The 19,244-nt window shown below is 43.1% G+C and overlaps 1 protein-coding gene across 2 annotated transcripts; it reads right to left on the reverse strand.

Moving 5' to 3' along the window:
• Nucleotides 1-5,392: 5,392 nt before the first annotated feature.
• Nucleotides 5,393-18,971, reverse strand: LOC121319170 (E3 ubiquitin-protein ligase TRIM39-like). 2 transcript variants are annotated; one of them, XM_041256354.1, is made up of 5 exons: nucleotides 18,328-18,971; nucleotides 15,495-15,587; nucleotides 14,748-14,981; nucleotides 14,434-14,593; nucleotides 5,393-6,540 (listed from the first exon to the last, which is right to left on the reverse strand). In XM_041256354.1, the coding sequence occupies exons 1-5, from the start codon at nucleotides 18,907-18,909 to the stop codon at nucleotides 5,990-5,992; spliced, it is 1,620 nt and encodes a 539-aa protein (XP_041112288.1). In that variant the 5' UTR covers nucleotides 18,910-18,971; the 3' UTR covers nucleotides 5,393-5,989. The 2 variants fall into 2 exon arrangements, with proteins under 2 accessions (XP_041112288.1, XP_041112287.1); XM_041256353.1 differs by having other exon boundaries at nucleotides 15,495-15,590.
• Between the last annotated feature and the right edge of the window lie 273 nt (nucleotides 18,972-19,244).

Here is a 19,244-nt window from a genome sequence, read left to right on the forward strand (position 1 = left end):
AGTGCAATTCCCCGTGCTCACATATTATTACTTTTTACTTGCACGTGAAGTGCTGTGCAATCCTCGTGCCTAAATACAAATATACATTTCTAAACACACGTGAAACACAGACCTGTTTATATCCAGTGTACGAATGCCTATACACCAACATTTAACACACCACACACAAAATATAACAGATAATATACACAGGGGTGGGCACTTTGTCACATATACCCACCCCTGTGCATAGCACACATGACCTCAATGGCAACCTCCCTCCTTAAAAGCCCAAAAGTCCAGGACAAAGTCCTGGGCCAGGACTGGAGGCTTCAAGGGGCCCACAGGTCGTAAGGCTGTCAGCAGCAATGCTGACAGTGGGGTGGCATACTCCTGCCAGGATAGTCCTGGCAGCGGAAAGGATGCTTGGGGGGTGGTCTCCTGACCTCCCCCCTTCTTCAGAGCCGGCAGCTACCCTTGGTGGGGTTCTGACCACAGTACTTCCAGCAGCAAAGAAGCTGCAGTGGGAGCAGGTCTCCTGACCTCCCCCACGATCTCCGGCAGCGAAAAAGCTGCACTGGGAGCAGGTCTCCGGACCTCCCCCACGATCTCCGCGGGCAAAACTGATGCAGTGGGAGCAAGTCTCCGGACCTCCCCCACGATCTCCAGAGGCGAAACTGTTGCAGTGGGAGCAGGTCTCCAGACCTCCTCCCCCTTCTTCGTGGCCGGCAGCTCCCCTTCGTGGGGTTCCTGCTACAGTTCTTCCTGCTGCGATGTGGAGCAACAGGCAGCCCCAGGCGATGCAGAGTGGCTGGCAACCCAAGGCGATGCGGAGTGGCTGTCAACTCCAGACGAAGCAATCTCGGAAACCCCAGGCGATGCTGAGCGGCGGGCAACCCCAAGCGATGCTAAGCGGTGGGCAACCCCAGGCAATGCTGAGAGGCATCTGGTCAAACATAATGGATGTTAAAAAGGGAGCCATTGATAGTGGAGCCAAGAAAAGTACCCATCGGACGAAACAAAAACAATACCCCCTGGGGCGAGACGCTGTTGAGGGTATTAGACCCCTCCATGAGGACCTAGTAAAAAGGGGGGCTATAGTATTTGCCACCGGAGCATGATGTAATTCCCCCATTCTCCTTGTGCGTAAGGCTAATGGAGAATGGCGGTTCGTGCAAGATCTCCGTGAAATTAATTTGGCTGTGTAGCAAAGGACCCCAATTGTACTGAATCCAATTACTTGTCGAAAAGGGTTCTCAAGAGTGGTTTGCTTTCAAGTTTGGACTTGGACTGTATGCCACAATGAGTCCATGGCCATGTTTAGTGCTGCCATGCAGGCAAATTTAGTAGGGTTCATACCCCCATGCCAGGAGTAAGTTAGTACAGTATATCAATGATTTATTGCTGTGCTCTGAATCCTTGGAAGCCAGAGAAACTGATACAAAGGCCTTGCTGTGTTTTCTTGCTCAAGAAGGGCACAAAGCCAGCAAACATAAGCTGTAGCTTTGAAATCAGGAAGTTACTTATTTGGGTCACAGACTGTCAGCTGAGGGAAAGTCCCTAGGCTGTGACAGAGTTGAAGCTATAATAAAAATAGCACAGCCACAGGCAAAGAAGCAAATAATGACTTTCTTAGGCATGACTGGCTATTGTAGAAATAATTGGTAAAGGACCTATTAGAGGCCATATAGAGGCCCAGAGCAATAGCTGTAGTAAAAGGCGCAGCACACATTAACTCCACTGATGCTGTCTCCCTAGGTAACACACGAGCTGATACTGCAGCTAGTTGGCAGCAGCATGTGAAGGTTCTCCCTCTGTTCACCAATTCCTAAACTCCCTTGTTGTAGATCAACCTTTTTCCTTACAGGACATTCTTGACCTCCAGGCATCTGCTGATGACAGAGAAAAACGCCAATGGCAAACGAAACATGGTGACCAGATTGAATCTGGTCTGTGGTTGGTCCCAATGGCAAGCCCATCCTGCCCAGAGCCTGTTATCCTTTGATGTGTAAGTGGGCACATGGTCTTGACCATGTGTTCAAAGGAGGGGTGGTGGCCTATGTTTATCAATTTTGGTTTTGCATTGGCTTTGCTGCTTTTGCTGCTCAGTTTTGTTCTAAATGTGTTATATGTATACAGAAAAACATGGGGAAAGGAACCGGGGTTCCCATGGCAGCTCATCCCAAAACAAACCAGCCCTTTGACTTCGTCATGATGGACTTTATTGAACTAACTCCATGGCAGGGCAAAAAGTACTGCCTAGTCCTTGTAGATATGTTCTCACGTTGGGTAGAAGCTTTCCCCATCAAACATGCCTCCACTCTAGCGGTAGCCCGCGTGTTGGTAAGGGAAATTATACCCCGATATGGAGTGCCCATGAAATTGAGCTCAGACAATGGGTCGCATTTTGTGAATGAAATAATTGACTGTTTGGGGGTCTCTTTCCATATTGATTTAAAAAGACACTGCACTTACCACCCGCAAAGTGGGGTCGCTGTGGAATGCGCAAATCAGACCTTGAAAAGTAAGCTGACTAAACTCTGTGCTGAAACAGGGCTGGCATAGGTGGGTCCAATCCAAGTGCTGCTATGTTTTCATGAACCCCTGTACTGTGCATTACACAAGCATGCTGCTATGTTGCAGGATCACAAAAAGATTATTCCTGAGCTGTAGCCATTTCCTTTCTGTAGGCTGTGTGCCAGTAATCTGAACATGTGTCATGAGCAGCAGCGGCTCCTCCCACATTTTTTTTTTATTATAATCTGCACACACCAGAATGTGATTAACTGCAGCCAACATGTAAACCAATCCTGTTATGTCTGTGCTGCTGTCCCATGAGGGATGAACATGGGAATGAAGAATGGGACCCATTTGCCTGGGCAAAAGCCTTTTTCGGGCCGTGGGGAGCTACTCTGTTCCATTGGGCTATGTATGGATTAATATTGCTAATAGCATTATCACTCATTACTGCTTGCATTAAAATACTCTGTAAAAGTGTTGGATACTGCTGTAACCATGCCTCTGCTTACCACTGATGGTCAATGTAACAAAGATATTGATCCTTTTTCTGAAATGGCTGATGATTTGATGTAATTTTCCCTTTGGTTGTAATTTAATTACAAAAAGAGGGAATGTGGTGAGAAAATTACATCTTATGCAATTTATGTACTAACCTCTGAGCTGTGTGTTCATGTGTTTGTTAAACCTGTGTGACTAGGGATTATACCAATGCAATAAGAAGTTTGAAAGCTTATTTCTATAAAGTTTAGTTATATGGTCTTTAGCAGTCTAGACATTTCTCTTCCCTTTTTGACCTTCACCTACATCCCGTTATTGCTAAGTAAAGAGGGTCTAAGGTAGACCGGAAATGTCCATATATAGTCATGCTTTGACTGCAAGAAGCCTACGTGACAAGACAGAGATTGTCATGGTGCCAGGTTGAACAAATTAATTATAAGTAGGTACGATATTAGTTATATGATGTGTTGTTATTGTATAATTTGATAGGCCACTTTGGTGTTATTACTGCTATGACTGTTTAAGCTTTCCATGCTCAGGTTTATAAGAATTAGGTATCATAAAATAATAATGCGTTATTATCGATAGTTGCTTGTGAACATACTTCTTCTTTAATGTTGAACGACCAGTGGCCCTTATAAGGGATGGAAAGGTACTGATCACTAGCTAGAAAGAGGAAGTTATATTTCTCTAGCAACTGCAAGATGCTTCCGGGGCACTTCACAAGAAATGTCACCGACATTTTTTTCTTTTTACTTTTTTACTTTTTCATTTTAAATTTTGCAATTTAAATAAGGTGTTATGATTGGTCTCATCTTAATCTTCTAAGTTTTTGCTATCCACTAATATTGAGTTAAGCTTCTGTGATTAACTCGCAATAACTGCAGGTTACAAGGTATATATTATGCTTACTGGCTCTATGTAGTCAGAACATTGTTCGGTTTTCCTAACAATTGTGTGTGTTGAGATTGTTCTCGGGTATGCTAACTATTAAACTTATTTACTCAATCTTGCCTGTTTTGCAGTGTTTGATTGACTATACAGCTAGACTGGAGCACAGTGTTAAACTTAGCAGCTAGACTGGAGCACAGTGTTTGATTGACTATAGCACTAGACTGGAGCACAGTGTTTGATTGACTATAGCAGCTAGACTGGAGCACAGTGTTTGATTGACTATAGCAGCTAGACTGGAGCACAGTGTTTGATTGACTATAGCAGCTAGACTGGAGCACAGTGTTTGATTGACTAGCAGCAGCTAGCACAGTGTTTGATTGACTATAGCAGCACTGGAGCACAGTGTTTGATTGACTATAGCAGCTAGACTGGAGCACAGTGTTTGATTGACTATAGCAGCTAGACTGGAGCACAGTGTTTGATTGCTGACTATAGCAGCTAGACTGGAGCACAGTGTTTGATTGACTATAGCAGCTAGACTGGAGCACAGTGTTTGATTGACTATAGCAGCTAGACTGGAGCACAGTGTTTGATTGACTATAGCAGCTAGACTGGAGCACAGTGTTTGATTGACTATAGCAGCTAGACTGGAGCACAGTGTTTGATTGACTATAGCAGCTAGACTGGAGCACAGTGTTTGATTGCTGACTATAGCAGCTAGACTGGAGCACAGTGTTTGATTGACTATAGCAGCTAGACTGGAGCACAGTGTTTGATTGACTATAGCAGCTAGACTGGAGCACAGTGTTTGATTGCTGACTATAGCAGCTAGACTGGAGCACAGTGTTTGATTGCTGGCTACAGCAGGCTTGTTATTATTGAGATTCAATTTAAGGATACAGTTCATTAATAAGAGTAATGGTCTAATTTAATCAGCACTCTGCTGTCGTGAATGTCTTTCTTTTTACGAATTCAAGATTGCCGAGGTAAACAACTGAGCAGTAAATCATACAACACTGTTATATCTTTTATACATTTTATCAAGAAAGATAGAAAATAGATGCGCTACAAAAACAGAAGAGAAGATTCACATCAAAACAGCAGAAATCAGTTCTAAGTTTAGCAGTGAATAATATTCAGGGAGCATCTCAGCTTCAGTGTAAATATTGTTCAGAAGCAAAATAATTAATTCATCTATTGTCTAGAAAGTCTGATCCAGGGTGACTTACAGTTGTTAGAAAATATCACAGTACAGAAAGTAGTGGAGGAAGGGAGAAGAGAGAGAGGGAGAGAGGGAGAGTAGAGAGGGCAGACGAGGAGATAGGTAGAGAGTAGAGGGCATGGAGGAGAGAGGGAGAGAAGATGGGGAGGAGAGGGCAGGGAAGAGAGGAGAGAGAGAGGGAGAGAGAGAGAGAGGAGAGAGGGAGAGGAGAGTGGAGAGAGGAGAGAGGAGAGAGAGAAAGAGAGGAGAGGGGAGAGGAGAGAGGAGGAGACAGGAGGAGAGAGGGAGTGGGAAAGGGAGAGGATTAACATATTAGAGGGAAGGGAGAGAGATGAGAGCCATAGGGCAGTTAGAGAAGAGAGGGGGAGATGAGAGAAACAGAGAGGGGGGCTGGAGAGTATTAAATAAAGATAACATATCAGAGGGGAGAAGAGAGGGAGAGAAAAGTAAAAAGGAGAGCCAATGGAGAGGGAGAGTAGATATGACAGAAGAGAGAGAGAGAGTATTAACATAGCAGAAAGAAGAGAGGAGAGGGGGAGAATAGAGGAGAGAGTCAGAGGGGACAGAAAGAGGAGAGAGTGAAGAGTAGTAAGGATAACATATCAGAGGAGAGGGATCTGGAGATGGAGAGAGGAGAACAGACGAGAGAGAAGGGGAGGGATCAGGAGGTGGAGTGAAAGAGAGAGGCAGACAGACAGGAAGGGAAAGTAGGAAAGCAATTGTAGAGAAATAAAGAGGAGGGGCTCAGGGTAAGAGGGTGGAAGAGAGAGGATTTCTTCTCACCAGCCCAAAAGAGTGCAGAGAGAGTGTCAGTGAAAGTGAAGATGAGATTCTCAGCTGTTTGAATAGTTTCCTGGTTCAGACAGCAATGTGTGTTTAATTTGCAGTGCTGACAGGGTCAGGATCAGGGGACTCCAGCACAAGGTCTGTATCACTGTCCCAAGTCCAGAAGAATGGATACAGTTTCTCATTGGGATTGAACTCCATGTCAGTGAAACTGTAGATGTGAGATCTGCTCTCCACATTGTAAAAGGAAAGCTGCCCTTCCTCATAATCCAGATACACCCCCAGCTTCTGGGGCTTCAGCCTCAGGGAGACAGGGGTTTCGGGGTCAGTGACAGCAGTGAACTCACCTCCACACATCCTCACAGTCCAGTAACCCTGCTGGGGAGTCATGCTGAACCTCCCCTTCCTCGGGGCAGACTCTCTGCTGACTCCTAACACCCACCCTGTATTCCCCCCCACCAGCACCTGCCAGTAGCGTCTCCCTGAGGTGAAGCCCTCCCTGCCCAGCACACAGGACCAGCCATTAAATCTCTTTGGATTGTCAGGGACATTCTGCCGTGTCACTCCCCATCTAACTTTTTTCCCCTTTGCAGACAGGATGAGCGTGGGGTATGCTGTATCAGGGTCCAGAGTCACATCAACTGTAGAGCAGAGAGGAGACATTATTATTATTATTATTATTATTATTATTATTATTATTATTATTATTATTATTATTATTATTATTATTATTATTATTATTATTATTATTATTATTTATTAGTAGTATTATTATTATTGTTATTATTTTATAATTACAATTATTAACAGTAGTATTGAGGATGGAGGGAGGGTATGAAGGAGGATATGAGTGAGGGGCTATAAAGAAAGGAGGGTATGAAGGAGGGAGGATATAAAGAAGGGAGAATATAAAGGATGGGGGTATGACAGAGGGTATGAAGTAGGGATGATATAAAGGAGGGAGTATATGAAGGGGGAGGTTATGAAGGAAGGTATGAATGAGGGAGGGTATAAAGAAAGATATAAAGGATGGAGGGTATGAAGGAGGGAGGGTATGAGGAAGAGATGGGAGAGAGAAGGAGGGTATGATGGAGGGTATGAGTGAGGGAGGGTATAAAGGAGGGAGGATATAAAGGAGGGAGCATATGAAGGAGGGAGTATATAAAGGAGGGAGGGTATGAAGGAGGTAGGGTATGATTGAGGGAGGGTTTGAGTGAGGGAGGTTTTAAAGGAGGGAGTGTATCAAGAAGGGTGTGAGTGAGGAAGTGTATGAGGAAGGGATGGGAGAGAGAAGGAAGGAGGGAATGACTAATGGAGGGTGTGCATGAGAGAAGGTATGAAGGAAAGTATGAAGGAAGGAGGATATAAAGGAGGGAGGGTATAAAGGAGGGAGAGTTTGAAGGAGGGTATGAATGACAGAGGGGATAAGGTGGAGGGTATGAAGTAGGGAGGGTATCAAGTAGGAAGGGTATGAAGGATATATAAAGGAGGGAGGGTATAAAGGAGATTACAAAGGATGGAGGGTATGAAGAAGGGAGGATATAAAAGAGGGAGGGTATGAGTGAGGGAGGGTATTAAGGAGGGAGGATATAAAGGAAGGAGGATTTAAAGGAGGGACTGCATGAGTGGTGGATGGTATAAAGAAGGTAGGGTATGAAGGAGTGATGGTATGAGGAAGGGACTGGAGAGAGAAGTGTTGATGGGTATTAAGGAAAGAGAGTATGACAGAGGGTATGTGTGAGGGAGGGTATGAAGAAGGGAGAATATAAAGGATGGAGGATATATAGGAGGGAGGATATAAAGGATGGAGGATATAAAGGAGGGATGGTATGAAAGAGGGAGGGTTTGAGTGATGGTGGGTATGAAGGAGTGAGGATATAAAGGAAGGGATGGGAGAGAGAGGAGACGGAGAGAGAGTGAAGAGTAGAGAGGAGGGGAGAAGGAGGGAGAGGAGGCTTAATGGAGAGAGGAAGTGGAGAGATGGGATAGGGAGGGAGGGGAGAGGCAGCTACATGGACAATAGCTAAAAAAAGGTTCATCCATATATTAGTTATAAAATGATTTCACAAATAATTAACACACACAAAAAGAGTAATGAAATATATCTGACATGATACAGCTTTTAAATTTCCCATTACTTGCTTCTGAAACCTGTCACTAAATCTTCTCATCCATGTCATGTGTGGCCAGCAGTGACTGTGTTTACTGCACATGCGCCACGGCGCAGGACAGCAGAGGCTCTACACATGAACAGGACAAACTAACCATTTATGAATTGTCAAACACATTGGCTGGACAGTTTGGGCACAAATATCACTCCATACAGCTTAGCCAGGTCGAGACAGAGACACACTTTTACTGCAGTGCACTAAATAGTAATATTTAGTAGAAATGAATATTAACTAAACCCAAGATCCCCTCATACAGTGAAGTGACTTCAGTCGACAGGCTAAACTCAACCGACAGTTTGAAATGTCAGTTTGAATTGAAGCAGTATCTTCCATTGTTAGGACAGGATTTTTCCTAACCTGGTATTACAGAAGCGTTTCCTAACCCTCTAGTTGCTGCACTTCCCTACATGCCCCATCCTAGCTTAACTTTAGTTAGAAATTCCTATCTTTATGAAGGAACATTAACCGTTATCTATTAACAACTTATCGAGTCTATATCCAATGAAAACTGTCACATCTCACATATAATCTTATCACACAACGTCTTTATTTTTTCTAAACAATAGTATTTGTAGTGATTTATTTTAATTATTTTAATTATTATGGACGTAACAGTATCTAAACAACGTTAATATTTGATAATATTTGATAAATATTTGATAATATTTGATAAACTTTTGAGTATATTGTCACTGGAAAATAAGGAAAAGTCTTGGGCAGAGATTGCTTTGGCCGTATCTAGTGTCTGTGGCAACCCTCGGACATTGGACACAATAAGAAAGAAATGGAGCTCGACAATGTGCGACGCAAAAAAGAAGAGGAAGCAGTAAAAAAAGAAATAAACAGACAGAGCTTCGTCTGCAGTGGCACCGCTGAGCAACACTGAGCAGAGGATACTCACAATAATTGGATCAATTTACAACGAAGGTGCAAGCAGTTTAAATGATGTGAAGAATAGCTATTCGTGCAGTGCATTGCTTTACATTTCAGCCTAACACCAATGTTGACTTTGTTACATTGTAATGTTGTTGTATAGAAGAATTCATTTCTTGTTAAACTTTTCAAATCGCCTTGGATAAGGGCGTCTGTAAAATGTCTGCAACAGCAATAACCCTGACCCTAACCACAATCCCCAAACCGACCCTAACCACAATCCCAACCCTGACCCTAACCACAATCCCACCCCAACCCTAACCACAATCCCAACCCTGAGCCTAACAACAATCCCACCCCAACACTAACCACAATCCCAACCCCGACCCTAACCACAATCCCAACCCCGACCCTAACCAACCCCCCCCGACGCAAACCACAAATCCCATCCCAGACGCTAACCACAATCCCAACACTAACCACAATCCCAACCCCGAATCTAAAAACAATCCGACCTAACCCAATCCCAACCCCGACCCTAACCCAATCCCAACCCTAACCACAATCCCACCTCTGACCCTAACCACAATCCCGACCTCGACCCTAACCACAATCCCAACCACAATCACACCCCCGAGCCTAACCACAATCCCAACCACAATCACACCCCCGAGCCTAACCACAATCCCAACCCCATCCCTAACCACAATCCCAACCCCGACCCTAACCACAATCCCGACCCCGACCCTAACCCCAATCCCAACCCTAACCACAATCCCAACCCCGACCCTAACCACAATCCCAACCCTAACCACAATCCCAACCCTGACCCTAACCACAATCCCAACCCCGACCCTAACCACAATCCCGACCTCGACCCTAACCCCAATCCTAACCCTAACCACAATTCCAACCCTGACCCTAACCACAATCCCAACCCCGACCCTAACCACAATCCCAACCCCGACCCTAACCACAATCCCAACCCCGACCCTAACCACAATCCCAACCCCAACCCTAACCACAATCCCAACCCCGACCCTAACCACAATCCCAACCCCGACCCTAACCACAATAACCCCAATCCCGACCCCGACCCTAACCACAATCCCAACCCCGACCCTAACCACAATCCCAACCCCGACCCTAACCACAATCCCAACCCCGACCCTAAACCCTAACCACAATCCCAACCCTGACCCTAACCACAATCCCAACCCCGACCCTAACCACAATCCCAACCCTGAGCCTAACAACAATCCCAATCCCAACCCTAACCACAATCCCAACCCCGACCCTAACCACAATCCCAACCCCGACCCTAACCACAATCCCGACCCCCTGACCCTAACCCCAATCCCAACCCTAACCACAATTCCAACCCTGACCCTAACCACAATCCCAACCCCGACCCTAACCACAATCCCAACCCTGACCCTAAAAGTATATAGGCCTATATATTTTTTCCACATTTTAATTATTTTATTTTGATTCCTTTAAACATTTATCTTAGGTATAAAAGGAGGTCAGGGCTCTACGTTTAGATTTTTATCTACTGGCCCCTCGGGCCACTGAGCTCGTGTTTTTACTGGCCCGGATGCAATTTTATCTGGCCCAATATATGTATATATAGTTTTTATGTGTGTGGAAACCAAAGAGAGCCCACATCTCAAAAGAAAGTGGCTAAACAAAACCTTTCAATATATGTTACTTCAGCCATTCAACATGTATATAGCAAGTGCTAAAAAGGGTACAGTAATCCAAACTTGGGTAACATTGAAATTAGAAAGGTAATTTAACATTATGATGAATATAAAGACATACTAAATGTTAAGCACACAAACGCAGTGACTGTAAGAAACGGCAAGATACTCGAGCTGGAAAGGAGTTATTTTTTTAACTCTGGACTGCAGTTCAGTGCAAAACATCTACTGTCGACTTTCTGTGAATGGATGGAGTAACGGGAACATTTGCACTGACCATTAAAACACAGCCAGGGATCCTTGCTTTGAATTATTTACAGATTATTGAATAAACAAAGTAACTTGACTTGGATTCATCTCATGTCAGCACTTGATGGCTAGTTATAATTAGTAAAACTATTAAACTGTTAAACTATTATAATGATGTAATGCATTTTCTATTTTTGCCAGGTTACAATTTTTGCACTGGGAATGTTTAGGTTGCTATATGATAGATGTTATTTTATTCTGAATACACTACAGTGAAAATTATTTGGTGGTTTGCGCAATATTATGCTACTGTTGCTTTAATTGGAAGAGATACGTGCTGTAACGTTGCTGCTCATTGAGTTCTGTGTATTTTAATTCAGTAAACAAAAGAAAAAACTGGTGCCTAAAGAAATTGGACATTGTTTGTACACTTTGTGAACCCGGCTACACTTTACCGGCTTACACTGTTATGCTGTCTGCTTGCGCACACGCATTTACCTTTTACTCTTGGGAGCGTGTCACAAAGACGGCCAAGTGAGCGGCGTCAGAACCAGAAAGGAATGAAATATACAAAGACGATGATGTGAAATGAAATGATGATGGCGCTGGCTGGCACCGGTTTAACAAACAAAAGACAGGACACGTCACTTCGCGCCAAAATAAACAGACAAACAAAACGAATAGACACGGACAAAACACAGAGTGGATGAACGCTACACAAACAATTGAGATTTATAGTTACATCTCTCTCTCTCTCTCTCTCTCTCTCTCTCTCTCTCTCTCTCTCTCTCTCTCTCTCTCTCTCTCCCCACTCCCGAACACCCAACCGCGAGTATGTGACTACGTGCATCTATATAGACTATTGTGCTGGGATTCAATTACCAATTAATTATTCACTTGAATCCCAGCACGTGAATTAATAAAGTGCAATTCCCCGTGCTCACATATTACTACATTTTACTTGCACGTGAAGTGCTGTGCAATCCTCGTGCAAGAGAAAGAGTAGAAGTCTGTTAGACAGCACCTGTACAGAATCAATGTGTTTTTTTTTTTAATACAGATTCTTCTTTGCCTCCTTTTCCTTCTTATTGCCTATTGTTCTTGCTGTTGGTTTCTAAATAATAAATAACTTATTCATAAACAATCTGTACATATCTGAATTATCCCACTGCAGGGAACGAAGAACGCCCCTTGCAACTCTCTCCAGGCGATTGGCGAGCACTCGTGGCGGAAAAGCCGAGCATATGCCACTAGTACCTTGTAGGGCTGAGGAGGCGTGCTCGGGGCCTAAACATGCCCTCCTGTGGGATATTAGTCCCACAGGCCTCACAGGTATGGAATCCAGCCCTGCTCGTCATAGCTGGTATATACACCGCATGCAGTGTGTACCGTGCACCACGTGCCCTGAGTACTGTGCAACACTAGCTACTGAGCACCAAGCGGAACGTATGCATCGAGCACCGTGTGCACCAGGCACCATGTGCCGTGCAGCACCGGGCACCACGTATACAGTTAACACCGAGCATCGGGCTATCGCTTGCACCGGGTACCATGCAGTGCTGGGCACCGTGCTCACCCCGTGCATCGAGTACCGTGCAGCACTGGCGCACTAGCCTGCATCGGTACTGCGAGTCAATAAGCACCACGTACCGTGGTACCGAAGTAGCACTGGCTGAGTCTCACATACCGCAGTATTTAAAAAACACCAGGGCAGCTGTGCACAGTGCCTACCCTGACCACATGGGCACACACCTGAGCAGCGTATAGTATACAACAGGGGACAGGGCCAAAGCCGCGGCGGGCGATTAAAATACAATACAATATACAAAAACAGTATAGAAACAGTATAGATGGGGGAGAGCACACTGTCTGTTTGATTGTAAGGCCTACACATGTGGTGAAGACCAATGCAGCCTGCCTACGTCTCAACTCAACAATGGGGAAGCCTCGATGAGGAGTATACGGCTGGTCCAGCTGTAAGCAGCTGTGCTGCAGCTAGTCGTCTGCACAAGCACGGGGATGTGCAGCTACAATCAACACAGAAGCGATAAGAGGGTGAGGCTCCCCTGCGTGACGGTTATATACCCTCGGGAGGCGGGACCTATCGGCAGCTTTGATAGAAAGAGCTCAGTGACACCTACCAAGAGGAAGGAGTGTATCCCATAACTATATTTTGGTGGCCATCTTCGAATTGAAAGGGAACCCCGAGCTCGAAGCTTCGGTGACCCTGCACCCTCACTTAGACGGGAGTCTCGTCGGTTGTATATATCTGTATTTTTTGCTTTTTTTTTTGTTTTTTTGTTTTTTTTAAATAGCTCTTAATACATTATTCAGCTCAGTGTGATTATTATTCTTTAGTAGCGTACTGTAAGGTATCTGTAAGGGGATTTTATTAATTTAGTTATAACATTATATTAACTGCTGAGCAGCCCTGCCTGTCCAGTGAAAACCAGCTCAATCCAAGAGAAACCCGCGTTTCCAACATCGGAACCACCTCGGCAACAGCCTCTCTGCATTCCAGCTTCAGAGCGAATTGCTTTTCCTATGAGGGAGTCACGATAAACTTTTACACATCCACCACCAGAAAAATCTCCCGTCCCCAGACAAGGATACTCTGCAATATACTATGATTCTGACTGAAGGTAATCCACATCTCACAAAAAGGGTACACAGAAATGTTAGCAAACACAACCACCCTCGCAACAAACCGGTGAACACAGAAATGGCAAAATAGAAATGTTACAGCGCGTAATTTTAACACGGTTAACAATTACCACAGAAACCCTGCCCGCAAAACAGAAAACAAACAAAACAAACAAAAACAAAACAGAAATGGTGCTCTGCTCAGGAGAAGAATTCAGCTCCACAACACCTGAACAACTCCAAGAAACAAGAGCTTATTATCACAAGAGTTTCTTTTTAAAAATGTATTGTTATTTTATTTTTTTAAAGAGGTTAATACCCATTTCGTACTTGAAAGGGAATGTGCTGTTTTTAAGTTACAAGTTCAAGGTGTTCTCTTTGGTTGCAGTCGAGTTATCACTCCTAGTACAGACCACAGCAATTGCGGTTTTCACTGTACTGCTTCACACAATGCAAACCTTATTTTAAACTGTGTGTGATAGGCAGTGTGTGTGTATTGTCTCACACAATGCAAACCTTATTTTAAACTGTGTTCACGTTATCAAAGTTGTTGCTATTTTAAATACAATTCTTTATGGAGTTCACTGTCTAAAAACTCACTGACATAAACTAAGCAGAGTAAGGAAAAAAATGTTCACCACAGATTATAAAAACACTGCATGGGGCAACGTGCCGTAGACAGTGTGTGTGTGTGTGTGTGTGTGTGTGTGTGTGTGTGTGTGTGTGTGTGTGTGTGTGTGAGACAGGCAGTGTGTGTGATAGGCAGTGTGTGTGCAATAGGCAGTGTGTGTGTGATAGACTATGTGTATTATATTAATGTCTTGCAAGACCTGTCCCTCCTCCAGCCATTGTCTATTTGAGAACTCTCTACCAAAGGAATCTATTTCACACCAACCTGTTGAGGTTATTTGGACTAATTCCCTCTTGCAGAAGTCCTCAATAAAGTGTTTAAGTTCAGAAAGAGCTTTCCTCACGGCCCCAAAAGAGATGTCTGTGTTGACACTAATGCTGGGTAAGTCTCCAGCTTCAGGAGGGGCACAGAGAGATTGGAAATTCTGCAACAGGAAAGTTGAGAAAAGGAGTTTTTAGTGAATCAGAATGGGATCCAAAACATTCATGGGGAAATGAAAGGATTCATTCAGTTGGAGAGGTCTGTCTGAAACCATCCCTGTTATGTACTTGAGATTTTCTAGCAAGCAGTGATGTTACCTGTAGAAAATGGATGTGATCCTCTGTCTCTGAAAGCTGTTTCAGCGCAGTGTTTCTCCTCCTTAGCTCAGCAATCTCCTGCTCCAGTTTCTTCATGCGTCCTTCAGCCTGATTCACTGCAGCCTTCTCGTTAGCTCCAATCAGCTCAATAACATCAGTTTGGATCTTCTTAATGGATCGGATCAGCTCAGTAAAGATCTTCTCACTTTCCTTTATTTCTATGCATGCAGATCTCTGAGTGATAGAACACAGTAGAGGAGACATGGTCAGAACTGATATCAAAAACACATCAGGCAGTTCCTAGGAGGCAGCACACAATTGGCCAAGCGCTGCCCGGGTGGGGAGGGCTTAGGTCAGCAGGGGATTCCATGGTTCACCGTGCAGCAGTGACCCCTGTGGCCGACAGAGCGCCTGTGGTTCTGCAGTGGAGCCGCCAGATCTGTGTTGTCCTCCGGCACTATAGGTCTGGTGGCCTCCGCAGTGTGTAAAATGACAGACTGGCAGGAGCAGGTTTTGGAGGACGCTTGCTCCAGCCTCCATTCCCCGAGTCGGCGAGGGGGTTGTGAGCGGTGAGCCGAGGATACAAGATAATAATTAGGCATACCAAATTGGAGAGAAAAACTGTGGTAAAACAATTGCCGATGACTAAATTATAAAAAAAAACACATCATGCATAGACAGTAAACTTCTGCAGATGTGTTCCAACCCATTTGTTAATAATGATAATATCCCCCTCTAAATACCCACCTTCAGTGACTCCACAGCCTGTTTCAGCTTCTCCACTTCTTTCAGTTTCTCCTGGATTCTCTGTTGTATTTCTGTCTGTATCTCTCCCAGCTGCTTCTGTGTAGAAACACAGTGACATTTCTGGTGGGGCATTGAGTGATATCCTGTCATACCCAACACCGACCTCTCTAAGTATGCTTTTGAAACTAACAAAATAATTTTAGTTCAAATATATTTTTCATTTTCTTGTCCCCTTACCTCTTTACAATAATTCTCAGTGGTTCTTGAACATATTTTGTTCTTCAGTTCTAGTTGCACGCCATAGACATCTGTGCACAGGTTATATCAGACAAAATGTGTAGTAGTAAGATAGAACACCATCTAGTGCACAGCTGCCAGCAATACAAAAAGACACTTGATCCACAGTAGCTGTCCACTAGATGGTACTGTTTAATAGTAGTAACAGTGAATGGTGGCTGATCTAGCATGTGTCACTTTTTGTTGTCAAGCAACTAGGTAACTGAAGCAACTTTATCTTTAATACGTATTTAATATTAATCTTGGTCTTTTTTCTACTGTTTTTAACTCTAAGGTCCACCTAATGAGAACATGACTTCCGGCAGTAATGACTTAAAAGTTTAATCAGGCAGTATTATGGACAGCCCTGCAAGTCCTATATCTTTGTAAAAAGCAGCCTTATTTATTTACGGCATTCCTGGCCTTCGCAAGCCTGCGTTGAAGATATGGTGCAGACATCGTAGATTTAAAACATAGAGAAGAAATGGCAACTCGAAATGAAAATGAACCTTCAGATCTAACAAAAAACAAGAAGTAGAAGATTTGGTAGAAGATTTAGGCATTTAGTGACAGAGATGGATGTGTTTGGAGAGCTACGATACTGAAGGATATGGGCTTTGTACAAGGACGAGATCCTTTATAAGCATAGCATTGTTTTCTCTTTATATGATGTAAATATATAGTATTGAGAAACTATAATTGTTACTGTAGTTTTTTTATTATAATTGTTACTGTTTAGTTTTATTATTTTAATTGCTACTGTTTAGTTGTTTATTATAATTGTTACTGTTTATTTTTTTTTATTATAATTGTTATTATTTAGTTTTATATCAGAATTGTTACTGTTCAGTTTTTTGAAGTAATAAAGTATGTGCGCCTATGGCACTATTCGTTGTGCAGCTGAGTGCACAATGCACAGTGTTACTATTTATTTTTCTGTTTGTTTCCAGGTTATAAAATCAATAATTTGAATTTAGCTAATCTTCTAAGAATGTGCAGATTATATTTTTAAAAAAAGATATTCAAGAGAATACTAAAGTAATACAAAAATGACTACAAAAGATTTAGAAGTGAGTAGTTTTTCGAGATTTATGATTATACTGTAGTTATATTGTCATGACACTCCAGAAAATCACACATATCTCTTCAAACAACAGCAATTTTAATCCTTAATCCTGTTCACTAGAGCCTTTCTACTGAACTAAACTCTTAAAAGCGTGTGCAGATTTGTTTTGTGATGTTGACCGCCGCACTGCTGCTAAATGACTTTAAAAATGCACATTAAAATAAACACCAAGGACTTTCAACAGACCCACTCCAACTGCCTTGCAAGCTGTCAATCAAATGTGGCTTGCACATGATTCATTGCGTGAGAGGAAGATCTGACCCAAATATTGCATCACAATTACTACTTTGATTTGATTGGCTAAAGCCTGTGGCATTTAAAAAAAATAGCCTATTTTAGCCACTGGAATGAGTGTGTGTGTATGCAACAGAAAGTCTGTGCTTGTTTACTGAAAGACACACTTCTCTGCTTCAGCTGGTCAGCTGATCTTGGTGACGAGTTACAGGCATCTGGTGAGTGGTGATGTCAGCGTTTTGTTCACAAAGCCTCAGGTTACAGCAGGTGACTGTGTGTCTTCTCTATCGGCACACCTTTTTACACAAGATGGCAAAATATAACATTGTGTATAGCATAAGCTTTTCTGTATGTATTTATGTTTTATTTTATAATTACAGTGCAGAAGCTCCAGCATATCTGCACCCAAAAGAAGAACACCCTCCCCTCCCATCCCCACCGCAGCTCTCTCACTTGAGAAGCGGAACACAGACGCAAAGCCTGATGAACAAGCAGCTCAGCCTAAATGTGCTCCTGCAAGACCCCCTGGCACTCCGCTGCACACAGGCAGCACTTACACACTGTGCTTATTTCCCTGTTTCCTTGTTTTCAGCTCAATCTATTCAGAATGTACCCAATGTTCATTTCATGTTCAGATTTCATTCAGCAGTGTTAGATTGTAGCAGCAATGCTGATTGTTTTAATGAACAATAAATGAAGATTTTTTTCTAAAGTGTTTTTGTGTGTTTTTTGTTTCCTACACCAAAGAGGGTGAGGGTGAGATTGTTGAGTGTTGTTTTCAATGCTAGCCCAGTTTGTTCTCTTTCATTTGGAGACACTTGCATGTCACTCCTACATTTATGGAGCTGTAAGCACAAATCTGAAAACAGTGAAAAAAAATATGTGCTGGCTTTGCTGGGAACTTTGTGTTTCCACAGTTTAACCAATTAAACTATAATATCTTAAACAATGAAACTGACATGAATTTATAAAATAATTAAATATACAAAATACTAGGAATATACAAACTACTCAACTTAGCTTGAATCCATTATATATATATATATATAGACACACACAAAAACTACAGCACTTTAAATAGCTCTTAAATGTAATTAAAATCTGATCTAATGTGAAACTGTATAACCTAGTAAACAGACAAGTTAAATATTCCTGGGAATTCTTATCTTCTAGGAAGGAAATGGTTCAAACCCTTACATGTTTCTCAGTCCTTTCTTTCTTAGCTGAGACTGTATCATGGCTCTTGTGTTCATCTTGTGTACACAACATGCAAATACACGTCTGATCAGTTCTACAGAAGACCTCCAAAACCTTTTGGTGTTCAGTACAAAGCTTCTGCTCCAGATTTCCAGTTGCATTGATCAGCTTGTGCCTCTTTAATGGAGTAACCTCACTGTGTGGCTTGATGTGTGTTTCGCAGTAAGAGGCCAGGCACGTCAAACAGGATTTCACAGCTTTGAACTTTCTCCCAGTGCAAAAATCACACAGCACATCTCCAGGTCCAGCATAACTTTGAGCAGGAGGAGGATTGAATCCTGTCTTCTTTAATTTCTCCACAACTTCAGCCAGCATGGTGTTTCTGCGCAGAATAGGCCTTGGGGTAAAGGTCTCTCTGCACTGGGGGCAGCTATAGACACCTGTATGATCAGTCTGATCCCAGCAGTTTTTAATACACCCAATACAGTAACTGTGTCCACATGGAATAGCGACTGGGTCCTTCAGTAAATCCAGACACACTGAACATCTAAACTGATCTTCTGACCACAAGTTTGAAGCCATTATTGCTGCTGCGAGACAGAGAGACTAACAATTTCACAAGAAACGGAACTTCACTGTGCTGATTTCCTGGAATTGAGTAAAGCTCTAAGAGGCGGAGTTTTGGACTGAGGCCAGGTTTATACAAGCAGGCTGAGCAGAGCCTGCTAAATCAGTGTGAGAGGAGAGAGTTGGGAGTGGGACTGTCACAGTAACCCTTCATCTCTCTTTATTCCATCAAGCCTCTTGTTAAATAATGAAGGATTGATTCAGCAACATTCTATGATAGCGTTTATAAATCTCCCATCAGACTTGATGCAGTGAGACAGAGAGACTGATGATTTCACAACAAGCTAAAC

Source organism: Polyodon spathula, chromosome 8 (assembly GCF_017654505.1).
Source record: "Polyodon spathula isolate WHYD16114869_AA chromosome 8, ASM1765450v1, whole genome shotgun sequence".
In the NCBI taxonomy this organism is placed as follows: Eukaryota; Metazoa; Chordata; class Actinopteri; order Acipenseriformes; family Polyodontidae; genus Polyodon; species Polyodon spathula.